Raw genomic sequence first — 17,626 nt, 5'->3', positions numbered from 1 at the left:
TTTGGTCTCGTCACACAACGCCATCTATTCCCCGACGGAGAGAGAGCGCGTAGCGTCATGAGACCAAATAATAGTTGCGAAAGAGACCGCGCTTACTGCCGTTCCTCTGCCAGAGAGAAAATTTAAATTATTCGTCAACAGTTAGTGCCTGAAAAATATAATTCCATGTAATTTTACCACGAAAAGCAAACTGAAACTCTGTTGTATCTCCAATAGACTCTAACCAAAGGTATATTGCGATCTTGACCAAACGAAGATATCTTTCCCAAGAGAAAAGGATAATATTTGAGAGAGGGCTCCTTGATTGGTTGTTGCCTATCTGGCCTTTGCCCACTGTGTGTGAAATACCTTATAAAATGCAGGTTGTTTACAAGGAATAAACACGCGATTAGATAAAGTCCAAGGTAGTTAAAAGCCGAGTTTATTCGTAGAAAAAGTTAAAACGTGGGATAATTGCTTGAAAAGTTGACTATCAGTAGCATTTAGTGTAAATGTTTTCCAGTGGGGTTGGATATTGCGGTTAGAATACGTGATTAAATGCAAATTGTTTACAAGGAAATGACACGTGATGGAGCGAAGTCTAATTTGGCAAAATTGGCAAGAACTTTGAAGATCCTTGAAGATCCTTGAAGATCCTTGAAGATCCTTGAAGATCCTGGCAAGAAAATGAAAGATCCTTGAAGATCTTAGCAAGAAAATGAAAGATCCTTGAAGATCTTAAGAAGAATTTTGAAGATCTTTAAAAGTTCTCATAAAAATCTTTTAGGAACGTTAAAGATCCTTCAAAGATTTTCACCAGGGATGTCATGACAAGGCGAAAAATATAGAAAACGCTCGCCGCATCCGCACTTCTTTTTCGTTGCTTTGGTTGCCACTTTGGAAATTTAGCAAGGCAGGTAGGTAATTCAAATGTGATTTATTATAATGTACACGCAAATACGCTCGTCATAAAATCAGCTCTCCATTGTTTGCAACTCTGCACAATTATCCTGATAATATGCGAAACTTTGTTCAACGATTTCCGCTTGCTGACAAGTCTTTCCACTTGATACAATTTTACCCCGGGTTTATATTTCCTGATGTCTTTAGAAGCAATAATAATCTAAACGAAGGAATGTAATCTACATGAAGGACAAAAAGAAAAGAGCAAAGAAGACGATCATTTATTCCAAAATCTATGTACGAGCTGGATTTAGGCTTATTTTCATTTTCCACAGGTATGCTGATAAATATTCAGTTACGCTGTGATCTTAATATAACCTAAATTTTTTCAAAAGAAGTCAAATAATGTGTTAAAGAATTTGTATTTTGATTTGTCGCCTGAAATTTTTCTCTACCTGAAAATACCTGCCAAGTTTTGTATCATTTAATAAGCAAGGAGCGTTTTACATCTTCCCCTCGAAACATGTGTTTATGACAATTGCTTCCTCTTTCAATTTCTATAATGCGAACAGGATGTAACACGTAGACGGTAGTTTATAATCAAAACTAAAAGGAAAAAGGCTTCACATTATCTCGTAACACTCAGTTTTCTTAGTTCTCACTAAATACTCTTCTAAAAATATAGAGTAAGCAGGGACACAGCACTTTCGATCGATAAAATTTTCATAACTTCCTCTTGTCTGCGATTATATGGCCTAGTGTGTTGTTGCCGGTTCACTTTGCTGAAAGACCCACATGAAACCAAGATCCCACGCCTCATACCGGATTGTCTATATTTTATAATGTACAAAGTTTTTCTTTGTTAATACAAACTGGCAATGTTACTGATGGAACACTGCGAGTGGGTGAGACAAACCACTTGGTTTAATTAATTATTTCAGAGCTTACCTTAAACGACGTTTCGTCAACGACGGAGCGTTGAATTCGTCCTTAAGAACCTGTTAAATTTGTAAAATTTTGCAAGACCGAAGATATTTTGATGAGGTCTTCAGAAGGTGAATTATAACAAGAACGGTGTCGAGAGGGTACTCTTTTCTTAGTGATCTCACGACGTAGGAGTATTTGATTTTTTTTCCTCTTAAATTTAGCTCGCGATAACTTAGAAGCAACGCTTCGAGCTGGGGATGGCGAGCGTTAAAAATTTCTCGCTGCCACCAAAGATGTTCACTCGACCCTGACAGGATGCAAATGACTCACTTTTTGTTTCACGACCATAATGATGTTTTTACCATAGCGTGACATTCTCTGGAAAACCAAAAGTTAATAACACATTGTGAACTTTCCCGAGAAAATGAGTCATAAATAGAGAATAATTCACGGGCGCGCGTAGATGCGAATTGGTTCATGGAATACAATTCAAGCACGTGAAAAATTGCCAAATGTTCACGTAGTGCAATGATTGGGTATGTTCTAATGGACTTTGCACGTTGTTTTTATGGTACGTGATGGAACGGGAGTTGTTAGGCGTGTTCTTTGTGCGTCAAGGAGCCGTAAAAATACGTTTGACTTAAAAATAACACAAAAAATGAAATGCGAACCGTTCATGTCCCGATAAATCTCGACCTTAATCAACGAGGCTCTCGCGAAGGCCACAAACCACCACACTTATCAAATGAGCTCAAGATTTCTGGTTAATGTTATTCTTTGTGCACAGCCCCTTGATCCATTACGCAATAATGATACAATATTTTTAGAACGCCCAAAAGGGGTTATGCGCACAACTTTAGGTGCCCGCTCGTTTCATGCCTCTGCGCCTGCGCTGTGGAACAGCTTGCCTGTGCACATCCGCACGATTGATTCGCTAGCGCTATTTAAGAAATCTCTTAAGACCTATCTTTTTAAGCAAGCGTTTTAGATTCGCATTACAATCGTATCGGTATTTTGTAGCTTATTTATTTACTTTTTATTCATTCATTCTTTCATTATGTATTCATTTACTATCATTATTTTATTTTAGTATTTTTATTGTAATTATCTATAGTAAATAGCATTTTTATAGTAATTATCTATTGTAATATTAGTTTTCTTGGATTGTAAAGCGCCTTTGATCATCCCATAGATGTTAAAGGGCGCTATATAAGTAAATAAATTATTATTATTATTATTATTATTATTATCCATGACATCATTTATAAGAACATAGGTATGCGTAGCATGGGTGGGTCGAGATGGGACACTTTGTGTACCTAATGTTTTCATTTTTGTAACAGAAAAAGAGCATGACTTTCAAACGGACGAAAATATCGCGTTACTTCACCTTGAGAGAAAGAAAAAAACTTAATTTATCTGAACTCACACCAAAGCAGCCCAAGCTCCAGCTGCGAGATGATCATCTCGCGAAATAGGATTCGTGGTGATTTTTTCGGATTTTTTCGGATTTTCTTTATCTGGCGGTGGCAAACCTGAGTGTTTTTATGAGTTGTGCCGTATTTTGACTTTCCCCACAGGCTCGTCAAATTCAAACAAGGAGTGAAAGTACTAGGCAATACTACACACCAATGAATAGTCTACAAGGTTATTTATGATCCAACTGCTTTTTTTTCCCGCTAAGTCTTTCTGCTCATTTCTCATAAGGCGGGAAAAGCAAAGTTGATAGAGAAGCGCAGCGTGCGTAGCCGACCGGTTAAACAGGTTTTTTTACAGTACACAATAACCAACTGTACACATGCGCTATATACATATTTTCGCGTTATTTGAACTCTACCTTGTGCAGTTGGATTATAGAACCAAATTGTCTTGTTGTACCCCTCACTCACGCAGCACCACAATTTCCTTAGAAACTAAACCCATTTATTCATGCGTTGTTGATTACAATGCCTGCAGCTGGTGCAATAACCATACCCTAACAGTACTAAAATACTTCTCGAGCGCTTCACATAACATTATTCTCTCACTTTCATACGATCTGATTAGCTGTACTTCATTTTTATTATTTCTACATTTTTTTGTATTATTTTACGTTTTTCCAGTCTATCGAGTTCATGTTCCATACAAAGCCGTTTTCTTCTTGATTTGCGTTCTTTGTTTGAAAGAAATTTGATCATATGAATTAACGTTTAAGCGTTTGACGGAAATGAAATACCCTATGCATAAATCAAATGATTGAACAGCTCGTTAAAAGGAAATGTGTAGCAGCGAGAGAGGAGAATTAACAATCAGATCTTGGGAGTTAAGGGGTTTAAGTCTTTTGGAGTGATAGAATTATCATTAGCTCTTCGGATTAGAAAGAGATACTCTTCCACATTAATTAATTAAATCGTTTTGTAAAGAAGCCTTTGACGGTGGCATATATGCGTTGATAACGAAAATTTGAAAAGGAGAGGCGAACATTAGTTAATATGACATGAGCCCCAAAAAATGTTTAGCGAAGACGTACATCAATCAACAAAAAAGTCTTCCTCGGCGTTACTTCCTAGTTCCCAGAAAAGAGTATGCGTAGCCTCCATGCTAAAGTTTTAAACTGCTTTCCCCTATGAAGGAGACTGTCAGCGTAGCTCAGCTCAATGAACAATAGCTTTGTAAAATTAGTTTAACACTTTTGCTCTCGTTTTCTACTCACTTTGAATTAGAAATGTGAATTCAAACTTTCTGCGTCCTTAGAGATAGATTGTGAACGCAGTCTTGTCTGGCTACCACGATCACAAAACTCCTTAGCGATCTCGTCTTTACCAATTTGTTCACCTTCCCTAGAAATGGTTTCTTGTTGCTGTTCACCTTCCTCGAGTGTAACATCAACGACACAACTGTCTTTTACGGCACCTACAAGAGTGGGCATCTCCACTTGTCCTGTTTGCAGTTGATTATCAAGGACATTCGTCTCAACCATTCCAGTTACTTCCGCCTGCAGGCCACTCAGGGGGAGGAGCAGGGCCAGGAAGCAGGAGAGGGACCATTGTGGATTTTGCTGCCATTCCTTGAAGTATCCTTACAAATGTAGGACATACTGAACTAAAAATTAAGATGCATGAAAAAAAAAAACTATTGATTTACTTTTCAAAAAAATATTTTCAACCTGGCAACAATAGAAGAATATCTTCCATAAAGTAATGAGATAAGCACAAACAGATGACTTACGCCACCTCAAGTCATAGTGACTCAGAAGAGCTACGATCTCATCTTACTTTATTATTTTACTATTATTTCTTAATCCCGACCGACAAACCAAGAACACTACATAATGACCTGGCCAGGTTTCGAACCCAGACCCCTTGACCCGGAGTCCAGCGCACTAACCATTACGCCATCGTGTCTCCCTCATAGGAGTAAAATCACGTGATTCTGCCTCGTCATCATGTGCACTGACAAAGTCACGTGAGAAAGCACTAACCGCCCAAGAGATCAGTGCATTTTCCCGCCTTGCATGAGACGGTCGAGAAATACGAAATTCAACTTGGAAATCAAGAAAACCTTTCAACGTCGACGTAAACTGTCATACAATCAAACAAAAACAGGAGAAACTCTTCTCAGCTACCTTTTCAAAGACCATCAACATGACAAACAAGCAAAATCCAGAAGAAATATCAGCGCTTGACTCAAACAAACATGGCGACTCGCCAAACTCACTCGGGAAACCCGACTCTATTATCGAAGCAATCTCGCTTATGACTAAACAACTAGTGTCCTCTATTACCACACTCCACACTCAACTACTCAATGGACCACTCATTTACTGAGATGAAGGAGACTTTAGGAAACCTCGCATACGTCGAGGAATCTGCCTATGAAGAAGGCTCGGTAAACTCCGACGCGGAGAAAGACCGACAAGGGGCAAACAAGGACAGCGCTAGCACTAAGGACCAAAATCTATCGGGGTCCAGCAACGCTAATAACGTCAACGATCAGCTGACGTTGACAAATAATAACAGTCAAACAGACCCTGAGTCCTTCAAAGAGGAAAACTCAACTCTTGCAGGAATTGCGAGTAATTTAAAATTGGGCCAAAAGAAAGCTCCCGCTGTGAATGCACAATTCGCGGGAATACTGAAAGAGGTCATGCATGTCAAACTTGATGACGATGTATTGACAGAAACGAAAAATCGTTATACCAGGCCAGTAAATTGCAAGTGCTTGGAGCCAACCCAGGTTAACCATCTCTGGGATAAATTAAAACATGACACACGCTCAAGTGACTTAAAGCTTCAGCTTATTCAGGCCAATTTACTGAAGGAAATCATTCGCATCGTACTGGTAGTTGAACAACTGGTCAAAGTCCAGGACAAAATATCAGAAGAATTATTGGATATCCCATCTCTAATAAGAACGGCCACTGACTCAGTAGCCTTGCTTGGGGCAGCAAATTTTGGCCTCAATATGCAAAGAAGAGATAACATAAAACCAGAGCTCAATGCAGACTACAAACATCTATGTTCACCTACAGTGCCATTCACAGATTTCCTATTCGGAGATGACCCTGACTTCTCTAAGCAGCTAAAAGATCTAGCTGAAGCCACTATGGTTAGCAAGAAAATAAGCAAGAACAGTTAATCAAAACAAGATTCATACAGAGGTCAAAATTACAGCCATAAGTCCTACAAGAATAATAGAGGCAGGGAGTTTGGTTACATATACTCACAAAATAAACAATTAAACTCAAAAAGGCCCAGCTTCTCGACTCACAAACAAAAGGAGGAGGGGAAGAAGCACAAATAAGGCCTCAAGACCCCTCAACAACAACCGAACAGATAAAAAACACATTTATTGCTGGCAGGTTGAAAGAGTTTGTCCCAGAATGGCATAAAATAACCTCTGACCCAGAGGTGCTTGACTGGGTACAACATTGTCATATTGAATTTAGTAACAGAGAAATGCTCCTACTTAGGGGGGGAGTTCATATCTCCAATGTTTTGCCCACTGAAAAAGAATAAAATTGATTATCGCATGATCTTGAATCTAAAAGATCTAAACGAGTTTGTTGTATACAAACACTTTAAAATGGAATCCTTGAATCAGTTCAGGAACTTTATGGCATCAATAGACATCAAAGATGCCTACTATTCAGTACCAATTGTTATAGAGCACCAGAAATTTCTCAGGTTTGTGTGGAGGGACAACCTCTATCAATATGTGTGTCTACCAAATGGGTTAAGCTCTGCACCCCGTTTATTTACCAAGCTGCTTAAACCAGTGTTTAAAGTCCTTAGAGAAAAAGGCCTCTTGTCACCTGCATACATAGATGATCTTTATCTGCAAGGAGATACCTTTCATGAGTGTCATGAAAATACCTTGAACACAGTGCAACTGCTTAGAGATCTTGGAACGTCTTGTCTGCATCTCTCTCAACAACTCGAATATTTAGGCTTTGTCCTAAACTCAGTGTCAATGACGGTACGACTCTCTCACGCTAGAGTTGAGAAGGTGGTCCAAGCATGTGAAAAACCTCAGTAACTCCCATCCCACCATACTTCATCTAGCAGAGGTTATTTGGCTTATGGTCTCCAGCTTCCCCGCCGTGGAACATGGTCCATTATACTACCGTAGCCTTGACATTGAGAAAATTGAGGGTTTGAGACAAACTAAAGGCAATTTCTCTAGTGAAATATCTCTATCTGTTAATTCAAGAGAGGAACTGCAGTGGTGGATTGCAAACCTACCTTTTTCCTGTAAAGCAATCTCCCATGGTGAAGCTGATATAGTAATCCAAACTGATGCCTCTTCTCAAGGTTGGGGAGGGGTGCATGGTGACCAGAGAGCAGGAGGCAGATGGACTCCCACAGAAGCACTAGATCACATCAATTACCTTGAACTGCTCGCTATATTTTTATCCCTCAAAGCTTTGTGTGGTGCACACAAAAATAAACACATCCAGGTGCAATGTGACAACACTACTGCAGTGTATTACATAAATAACATGGGTGGAATTAAATCCATTCCATGTAATGAGGTAGCTAAACAAATCTGGGCCCTGTGTAATGCTTATAATAACTGGCTCAGAGCTACATATTTACCTGGATGTAAAAATGTAGAAGCTGATGCAGAATCTAGGGTATTTAATGACCGCACAGAGTTGATGTTAGATCCACAGATATTCAAGAGGATTACCAATTAGTTTGGTAGTCCTGAAATTGACCTCTTTGCATCCCGTTTGAATAAACAATATGCCAAATACTCATCATGGCGTCCAGACCCGGAAGCTTTGTTCGTGGATGCATTTTCTGTAAATTGGAATAATTTATTCTTTTATGCATTTCCTCCTTTTAGTCTAATTGGGAGATGTCTGGAGAAATTACATGCAAACCAAGGAGAGGGCATTCTTATAGTGCCACGGTGGATGAGCCAAAGCTGGTTCCCCAAACTACTCAGACTGCTGGTAGAGGCATCCATTGTTATTCACCCCAAGAAAGAGACAGTACGATTCGCCAAATATCCACCGGCCATGGAACAGGGTGACCACTGTAAAAAGCATACAGCAGGTACACATCAGAACATCGCTCACAGCCAGAGCTATTACGAACATGTTGGTGATTGTTCGCAGCCTGTGGTTTCTGTACACGGCGTAAAACGTGAGAAGATTTCCGAAGACAGCCATAACATTAGTAAAAGCAAACAGAACTGTTTCAGTCCAAACTAACGCCTCCTCCCTTGTGGCAAGCTCAAGGGAGAGTTTACTTGTCATCACTGCTTTTGGTCAATAAGCTCAGTGAAAAGATAAGTAACTTACACTTTTGCACAGTCTTTGATGTCTGCTTTTTGAAGCAGTGATCGGCGAAACCCGCTGGTGTGCGCAATTACCAACACTGTATACCAACACCGAAAAACAAATGCTATTTTCCATCACATCCTATCTTTAAACACATTGAAATTAATGAATATTTAGAGATGCCTGTATGTCATCGTTGTTATCATTCTCATCAAGTTGGAAGCTGTAGGGCAAAATAACAACACCACTTTATGTTTCTGTTAGGCGAGAGCACGTGCGTTGTTGTTGAAAGAGGTTTGTTTTAATTATACTCAGTTATTTACCTGCGGATAGGTGTTTTTTGGGTCGCTTTTAATAATAGACATATCTCTTTCGAGTGAAAGAAAAGACGTTGCTTCTATTTTTCCGTATCTTGTCTAAACAATTTCTTCACACAGCTGGTTAATAAACGAACATATTATTCCGCCGCTCACGAAAGGGATAAGATATCTTGAAGAGTTTGAACAACTCTCATTTCTGCGATAAAAAATAGCTTAAAAATTAAATCACTCTCTCAGAAAAAATTGAGATTCAGTTTGTTATTAATAATTTTTGGCATTGTATAGGGAAATTAACTTTTTTTGATGGCCATATAAGATCGTAGAAGTTAAGTGACAGTCAAATTTGAAATTTTAATTTAAACCACCTTCACTTTCTGCTTACTTTTAAAACCTTTGTTCTAAAACCGAGAGGATATTTTAAGAACATCTTGTTATCAAATTAGGGAGCGGAAAAGTCGATCTAAGCTCTAAATTAACCATAAGTTTACAGACTTCTTACATTTATTCGCGTATCCAAAACGAAAGAAGCTAGAAAAATAGTCGGCTTAGAAACTTCTTAAACTGTAATGTAACAACGTACGAAACAGAATTTAAATTTAGAATTTTAACTTAAACTCATGAAATTCAATCATAATTCTTTGTCAAATGTCTTAAAATGAAAATTGTAAAGCTGCGAGTAAACAGAGATGTTATCTTGTAGACAACACTCACGAAACGAAAGAAGCTAGAAAAATAGTCAGCTTAGAAACTTCTTAAACTGTAATGTAACAACGTTCGAAACAGAATTTAAATTCATTGACATAATTCTTTGTCAAATGTCTTAAAATGAAAATTGTAAAGCTGCGAGTAAACATGGATATCTTGTAGACAACACTCATCAAAAAAGCTGTTCTAGCGGTTCTAGAAGAAAATTAAAGTTTTATTTGCAAAATATCTCCTTGATAAAGATTTGGAAACCAATTTTACGAGTCGGCAAACATTTTAATATCACTAAAATCGCTTCCTGAAACAAAGAATTGACGCCATCTTGACTTTTAGTTTGGATAAAAGAAAAAAATTTGTAAGTTTTTTTAATAACAACCGCGTGAATACGATGATCAAATGTGAGCCAAATTTACAGCTTCTCGCATTTTTTAACGACCAGACATTGTTGAGTCCAGCGCGCAAACGAAAGGGCGCTGTGTCTAACACAAAATTTAAGGAGACTAGGATATAGTTTTAGCCTGAACTTGGTGCTCTACTGCTGGGACCTCTATACATAGTTGAGCATTCTGACTACGTTGATGGCGTTCACTAAGCGGTTCTTGATGTCCTTGTTTGCTCTTTCATCATGTCTAACTGTGCTGCCCTGGTATATGTGAGTTCCACCGTCGTTGGAAGATCCTCTCTGTTCGCTCTGATCAGCTAGGGGTTTGGGACATTCGGAATCATAACCTCCGTCTTGTTTTAGCTGATCTTCAGGCAAATCTGTTTATCAAGGTCACAGAGACGGGATTTCTCTTACTTATGGTGATGAGTGTGAGATATAGCAGCGCCTGGTCATCAGCAAAGTCGAGGTCCTCGTATGCAGAGAATAATGTCTATCGGATGCCTCTGGTCTGGTCTTCGGTTGTTCGCTACAGCACCCAACCTCCGCTACCTCTGCTCGTGATGTTGTCGTAAACGCTCTTAATGAGAAGAAATAGGTAAGAACACAGTAATGATACAAGAATAGCCAATTGCTATCGACCACATAACTGTCGTACTAATCTTAAACAATTTAAAATACTAGGGTCCTAAAATTTGGCATTCTCTCCCAATCATATCGATCACTGGTTTGACTAGCTTTTTTACTTTTAAAAGAAAGATGATTGATTTCTTAATGAAACAAGTCCCACTTGGCCAAGCCGCATATCCACATCCACAACTTAATTACAAACATAATGACAACCGAGGGGGCCTCCCCTATTAGTTTGGTGGTTTCTTGGAGGTCTCCTCGACCTACCATATTGTTAAACCTGTATTAAACCTATCTAAATGTTATATCTCATGTGACTAGTAAAAAAACTATGATGATGAAGATGATGAAATATTTGCAGCAGAATCCCGCACAAGAGACTACCTCTCTGGATGCTGTCAACTGCTTTGTAAAAGTTAACGCACAGCTGTCTTTTCCACTCTATGCGTTGTCTGATAATGTTGTGCAGAGTAAAAGATCTGATCGGTACATCCCTTCCGGTTCCTGAACCTTACTTGTTCCTTCCGGAACTCTTGGTCCACTGTGTTTGATATCCACTTGATGATGATCTCAGCCAAGATTTTTCTTGGAACTGATAAGAGGGTTATTCCCCGCCAGATGCTGCAACCACTAAGGGTGCCTGACTTTGGGATCCTCCCAATGACTTCCAGGTTTGTACAAAGTATTTATTTTGTCACTCTTTTCGGTAATTCAAGCCAGTCTACAAATCAACAAAGGTTCGTGGAAAGAAACTCAGATGTTGCAATTTTACCAGTAACAACCTCCAACAAAATCTGTGAAAGAAACTATCATACTACACCAGGTCTTGTGTCATTTCAGTAAAGCGTCGTTCTTTTCGTTGTTGGCTCGGCATTTGAAGCCAAAACGAATGGTACATTAGCTGCTTTATTTTCGCTAATCATTCTGTAAAGTTGTAATCGGATAGTGTAATCAAACAGTTGGCTGTAATCGGACAGTTGAAGCAACCAGTCACACTAAGTCCACTCAGCTAAATCCACCAATCACAGAATTGATCACAATAACTACAGCAACAACCACTTATCGTAAAAGAAATGTGGAATTTTTAAAATTGAGGAATTTTGTTCCATTGTTTCCACGGGAGATACTTGTCCTAAATATATTTGTTGTTTTCAGAAACTGTAACGGTTATGGTTAATTGGTAACAAGACTTTGTGTCGTCCAATACTGTATGTAATCATACTCGTGACAAATCCCACTCCTACTTCGTAGTAGTCCGATTTTGCTAATCACTTGTTTAATTACAGATCGAATTGGACTCCACTTCGTCCTATTACCATTACTGTTCAAAACTATAGCACAGCTCTCGAATGAGATGGGTTGACAACAGCCCGACTTGCGCTCTTATAGGAAAATGTAAGCGTCATTTCCGTGTAATCAGACAGAAATATTTGCTGTTTGCTGAGAATGGTGAAAATAATTCATGCATCATTTTCAGTGTTGTGGCTGCCGTTGTTGTTGCCATTTTGGCGTCGAAAGCAAGTAATCTTGCACAAGAGGGCCTTGTACTCTCGCCTGTACTGTCTATTCATGATACCATAAATGACTGGGTTGATAGTGCTACTCAGATAGATCAAGAACCCGTTCGTCAGGTAAACCTGTCGTGGTATCGCCAGTTCTCCGTGCACGGCGTCCAAGATATCCATAACGAAGATAGGAAGCCAGCAGCACGCGAAGCCAAACAGAACTACTACTAAAGTTTTCGTTACTTTTGCTTCTTCCACATTCGCGCGGAGTTGACTGGGATTAACGCCTGGACACAAAACACGATTTAATCTTGAAACTGAGCGGAACACTTTAATATAGCAGACCACTATGATTTTTAAGGGCGCAGCGATGTAAAGACATGCAGTAGTAACAGTGTAAGCAATATTTCTTTCAAACGTGTACGAACACGTTGCTTTTCCAGGCTGGAATTTAAAGTTATTTTTGCCCTCAAAGGAAAACGGGAGCACAGATCCAGCGAAAGCCAGGCACCACACAATGACAATGTATATCAACGCTCTTTGCTTCTTAAACACAAAGAGATACTTTTCTGGTTTTACAACGCAGAAGAATCGGTTGACGGCAATGACACCTATGGTAACTATGGAGACCATCGCGAGAGTCAGCGCGGCAAAACCTTGAAAGAGACAGAAAGTTTCGCCAAATATCCACCGGCCATGGAACAGAGTGACAACTTTAAAAGGCATACAGCAGGTACACATCAGAATATCGCTCAAAGCTAGTGCTCTCACGAACATGTTGGGAATTGTTCTTAGCCTGGGCTTTCTGTACACGGCGTAAAAAGTGAGAAGATTTCCGAAGACAGCCACAACATTGGTAAAAGCAAACACAACTGTTTCAGTCCAAACTAACGCCTCCTCTCTTGTGGCAAGCTCAAGGGAGAGTTTACTTGTCATCACCGCTTTTGGTCTATAAGCTCTAGGTCGGCGAAACGATAAGTAACTCAGTTACACTTCTGCACAGTCTTTGATGTCGACTTTTTGAAGCACTAATCGGCGAAACCCACTGGTGTGCGGGATTATCAACACTGTCTACCAACACCGAAAAACAAATGTTATTTTCCATCACATCCTATCTTTAAACACATTGCAACTAATGAATATTTAGAGATGTCTGTATGTCATCGTTGTTATCATTCTCATCAAGTTGGAAGTTGTAGGGCCAAATAACAACACCATTTCATGTTCCTGTCGGCGAGAGTACGAGCAGTACGTCGTTGTTGCTGAAAGAAGTTTGTTTTAATTGCACTCAGTTATTTACCTGCAGATGAGTGTTTTTGGGTCGCTTTTAATAATCGACATATCTCTTTCGAGTGAAAGAAAAGATGTTGTTTCTATTTTTCCGTATCTTGTCTAAACAACCTCCTCACACCGCTGGTTAATAGACAAACATATTGATCCGCCGCTCACGAAAGGGATAAGATATCTTGAAGAGTTTGAACAACTCTCTTTTTCTGCCATAAAATAGCTGAGAAGAAGATGAAAACTCTTTCTCAGAAAGAAAACTGAGATCCAGTTTGTTATAAATAACTTTTGGCATTGCGTAGGGGAACTAATTTTTTTTTGATGGCCATAAAAGATCGTAGAAGTTAAATGACTGTCAAATTTGAAATTTTAATTTAAACCACTTTTAATTTATGCTTGAATTAAAAACCTTTATTCTAAAACCGAGAGGATATTGGAGGAACAAATTGTTGTCGAATAAAGAAGCGGAAAAGTCAATATAAGCTCTAAATTAAGCATTGTTTTACAGCCTTCTTACATTTATTTGCGTATCTAGAACGAAAGAATAACTTAGAACAACCGTTGGCCCAGAGAGTTCCTTAACTGTAATATTACAACGCTCTACACAGTAATTAAGTTGTGTAAACAGAGATGTTATGTTGTAGACAACACTCATCAGAAATACTGCTTTGGCGATTCTACAAAGAAATTAAAGTTTTTTTTGGAAAAAACGCCCTGATAAAGGTTGGAAACCAATTTTATGACTCGCCAAACTCTTCAATATCATTGAAATTACTTCCTGAAACAAAGAATTGACACCATCTTGACTTTTAGTTTTGATAAAAGAAAAACATTATAAGTTTTTTTTTCAATGACAACCGTGTGAATATGATGATCAAATGTCTCACACAAAATTTAAGAAGACTGTGAAAGACTGACAATCCGCAAGATCGCCTTCTGACATTCTCCAGCATTCAAAGCCATATATCAGGGTGGATAGGACACAGCTATGATACAGTTTTAGCCTGGTCTTGGTGCTCTGCTGCTGGGACCTCCATACATAGTTGAGCATTCTGACTACATTAATAGCGTTCACTAAGCGGTTCTTGATGTCCTTGTTTGCTCTTCCATCATGTCTGACTGTGTTGCCCTGGTACGTGAATTCCCCCGTCGTTGGAAGATCCTCTCTGTTTGCTCTGATCAGCTGGGGGTTTGGGACATTCAGAATCATAACTTCCGTCTTGTTTTAGGTGATCTACGGGCAAATCTGTTTAACAAGGCCACAGAGACGGGGTGTTTTCTTTTGCTTATGATGATAGGTGTGAGATATAGCAGCGCCTGGTCATCAGCAAAGACGAGGTCCTCGTATACAGAGAATAATGTCCATCTGATGCCTCTGGTCTGGTCTTCAGTTGTTCGCTACAGCACCCAAACAATCGCAATGTTGAAGAAGAGTGCTGACATCACACACCGTTACCTCACTCCAATTGTCATTCTAAAGCTGAGTGTTCTTACCTCTGCTCGTGGAGTTGTCGTAAACGCTCTTATTGAGAAGAAATAGACAAGTACACAGTTACGATACAAGAAAACCAATTGCTATCGACCACATAACTCTCGTACTAGGATAATGGCAATAAAACGTGACAGATTGCCTAGTTGCATATTAAGTTAGGCTTTTCAATCTCCATCACATACAACATTTAATACTAATCTACGTAGAGTTAACTAACTGACCAATAGAAAGGTTCCCTTAATTTATTCAGTCACACTGTGCGCTCGATACTTGATGTTTGTGCACAATCAGTAAATTCCCATAACACACCGCTGCCCCGCTGTTTTCATACTTCTTTGTTATTGACTTTCATAATCTCTCTCTTCTACTCAGTAATATTGTAATGATATGAGTTTTTGAATAATTTTGAATGAGAAGAAGGGAATCAAAAATAGAAAAAAAAGAAAATAACAGAAAAAGAATAAACATTTTGAAATGAAGCTGCAACTAATTAAATTTATCGTTTAGTTTTATTGTTGAAAATACTCGAAGATAGAATCGACTCTCAAAAAGAAAAGCAATAATCCTTCTGTCTTACTTTGTTACACACAAAAAAGTTGTCGTCAAAGCATCTTTTCTGATCTGATTTTTTTGTTTCTGAAAGGATTTGCTACTAGGAAAGACAATGTCGCAAAAATAGTTAAATATCATATTTTTTCTTTAGCTATATCGATTTTTGAAAGAAATAAAATTAAAACAAAAGATTAAAAGGTCAAGACTGAGGATGGTGACAATAACTTATGGATGACAGTCATCCATTTATGGATGACTTTCAAAGTTGTGGCTGCTGTTGTTATTGCCATTTTGGCGCCGAAAGAAAGTAATCTTGCGCAAAAGGGCATTGAACTCTTGCCTGAACTGTCTGTTCATTATACCGTAAATGAATGGGTTGATGGCGCTACTCAGATAAAGCAAGAACGCGTACGTCAAGTAAACCTGTCGTGGTATCGTGGGTTCTCCGCGCGCGGCGTCCACGTTATCCACGACTGAGATAGGAAGCCAGCAGCACGCGAAGCCAAGCAGAACTGCTACTAAAGTTTTCGTTACTTTTGCTTCTTCCACATTCGCGCGGAGTTGACTGGGGTTAACGCCTGAACAGAAAACACGATTTGATCTTGAAACTGATCGGAACACTTTGACATAGGAGACCGCTATGATTGTTAAGGGTGCTGCGATGTAAACACATTCGATTGTAACAGTGTAAGCCATGTTGCTTTCAAACGTGTACAAACACATTGCTTTTCCAGGCTGGAATTTAAAGCTATTTTTGCCCTCAAAGAAAAACGAGGGCACGGATCCAGCGAAAGCCAGGCACCACACAATGACAATGTATATCAACGCTCTTTGCTTCTTAAACAACAAGAGATACTTCTCTGGTTTTACAACGCAGAAGAATCGGTTGACCGCAATAACACCCATGGTAACCATGGCGACAATTCCGAAAGTCAGCACGGCAAAACCTTGAAAGAGACAGTAAGATTCGCCAAATATCCACCGGCCTTGGAACAGAGCGACAACTGTAAAAGGCATACAGCAGGTACACATCAGAATATCGCTCACAGCCAGAGCTATCACGAACATGTTGGTAATTGTTCGCAGCCTGTGGTTTCTGTACACGGCATAAAAAGTGAGAAGATTTCCGAAGACAGCCACAACATTAGTAAAAGCAAACAGAACTGTTTCAGTCCACACTAACGCCTCCTCTCTTGTGGCAAGCTCAAGGGAGAGTTTACTTGTCATCGCTGCTTTTGGTCAATAAGCTCAGCGAAAAGATAAGTAACTTACACTTCTGCACAGTCTTTGATGTCGACTTTTTGAAGCACTGATCGGCGAAACGCGCTGGTGTGCACGATTACCAAGACTGTCTACCAACAACGAAAAACAAATGCTATTTTCCATCACATCCTATCTTTAAACACATTGCAATTAATGAATATTTAGAGATGTTTGGATGTCATCGTTGTTATCATTCTCATCAAGTTGGAAGTTGAAGGGCCAAATAACAACTTCATTTCATGTTCCTGTCGGCGAGAGCTCGTGGAGTACGTCGTTATTGCTGAAAGAGGTTTGTTTTAATTGCACTCAGTTTTACCCCCAGATAAGTGTTGTTGAATCGCTTTTAATAATCGACATATCTTTTTCGAGTGAAAGAAAAGATGTTGCTTCTATTTTTCCGTATCTTGTCTCAACAATTTCTTCACACAGCTGGTTAATAAACAAACATATTATTCCGCCGCTCACGAAAGGGATAAGATATCTTGAAGAGTTTGAACAACTCTCATTTCTGCGATAAGAAATAGCTGAAAAAATTAAATCACTCTCTCAGAAAAAATTGAGATTCAGTTTGTTATTAATAATTTTCGGCATTTTATAGGGAAATTAACTTTTTTTCATGGCCATATAAGATCGCGGAGGTTAAGTGACAGTCAAATTTGAAATTTTAATTTAAACTACCTTTAATTTATGCTTGAATTAAAAACCTTTATTCTAAAACCGAGAGGATATTGGATGAACATATTGTTGTCGAATAAAGAAGCGGAAAAGTCAATATAAGCTCTAAATTAAGCATTAGTTTACAGCCTTCTTACATTTATTTGCGTATCTAGAACGAAAGAATAACTTAGAACAACCGTTGGCCCAGAGAGTTCCTTAACTGTAATATTACAACGCTCTACACAGTAATTAAGTTGT

At 38.9% G+C, this 17,626-nt stretch overlaps 3 protein-coding genes and 1 pseudogene across 3 annotated transcripts in view; 1 reads left to right on the top strand and 3 right to left on the bottom strand.

Moving 5' to 3' along the window:
- Window positions 1-8,686, bottom strand: part of LOC149051195 (melatonin receptor type 1A-like) — a 36,245-nt gene extending 27,559 nt beyond the window's left edge. Inside the window, exon 1 of the mRNA XM_089206708.1 lies at window positions 8,310-8,686. Within this exon, the coding sequence (XP_089062834.1) occupies window positions 8,310-8,554 (245 nt within the window). The 5' untranslated portion in view covers window positions 8,555-8,686. The remainder of the gene's footprint in view (window positions 1-8,309) is intronic.
- Window positions 5,281-6,591, top strand: LOC149051196 (uncharacterized; annotated as a pseudogene).
- A 3,255-nt stretch (window positions 8,687-11,941) lies between the features above and the next one.
- LOC149051194 (melatonin receptor type 1A-like) lies at window positions 11,942-13,056 on the bottom strand. The gene has a single exon (XM_089206627.1). It carries the CDS (start codon window positions 13,054-13,056, stop codon window positions 12,076-12,078), a length of 981 nt encoding a protein of 326 aa, XP_089062753.1. The 3' UTR covers window positions 11,942-12,075.
- A 2,330-nt stretch (window positions 13,057-15,386) lies between these two features.
- Window positions 15,387-16,768, bottom strand: LOC149051193 (melatonin receptor type 1B-B-like). Its single transcript, XM_089206654.1, has one exon. The coding sequence runs from the start codon at window positions 16,673-16,675 to the stop codon at window positions 15,695-15,697; it is 981 nt and encodes a 326-aa protein (XP_089062780.1). The 5' UTR covers window positions 16,676-16,768; the 3' UTR covers window positions 15,387-15,694.
- Between the last annotated feature and the right edge of the window lie 858 nt (window positions 16,769-17,626).

This window comes from Pocillopora damicornis, chromosome 1, assembly GCF_964200805.1.
Source record: "Pocillopora damicornis chromosome 1, jaPocDami1.2, whole genome shotgun sequence".
Lineage (NCBI taxonomy): Eukaryota > Metazoa > Cnidaria > Anthozoa > Scleractinia > Pocilloporidae > Pocillopora > Pocillopora damicornis.
This window is presented reverse-complemented; position numbering and strand designations above follow the sequence as displayed.

Coding starts and splice junctions, on each gene's coding strand:
- LOC149051194 (XM_089206627.1), bottom strand. CDS start 13,056: ATGACAAGTAAACTCTCCCTTGAGCTTGCCACAAGAGAGGAGGCGTTA.
- LOC149051193 (XM_089206654.1), bottom strand. CDS start 16,675: ATGACAAGTAAACTCTCCCTTGAGCTTGCCACAAGAGAGGAGGCGTTA.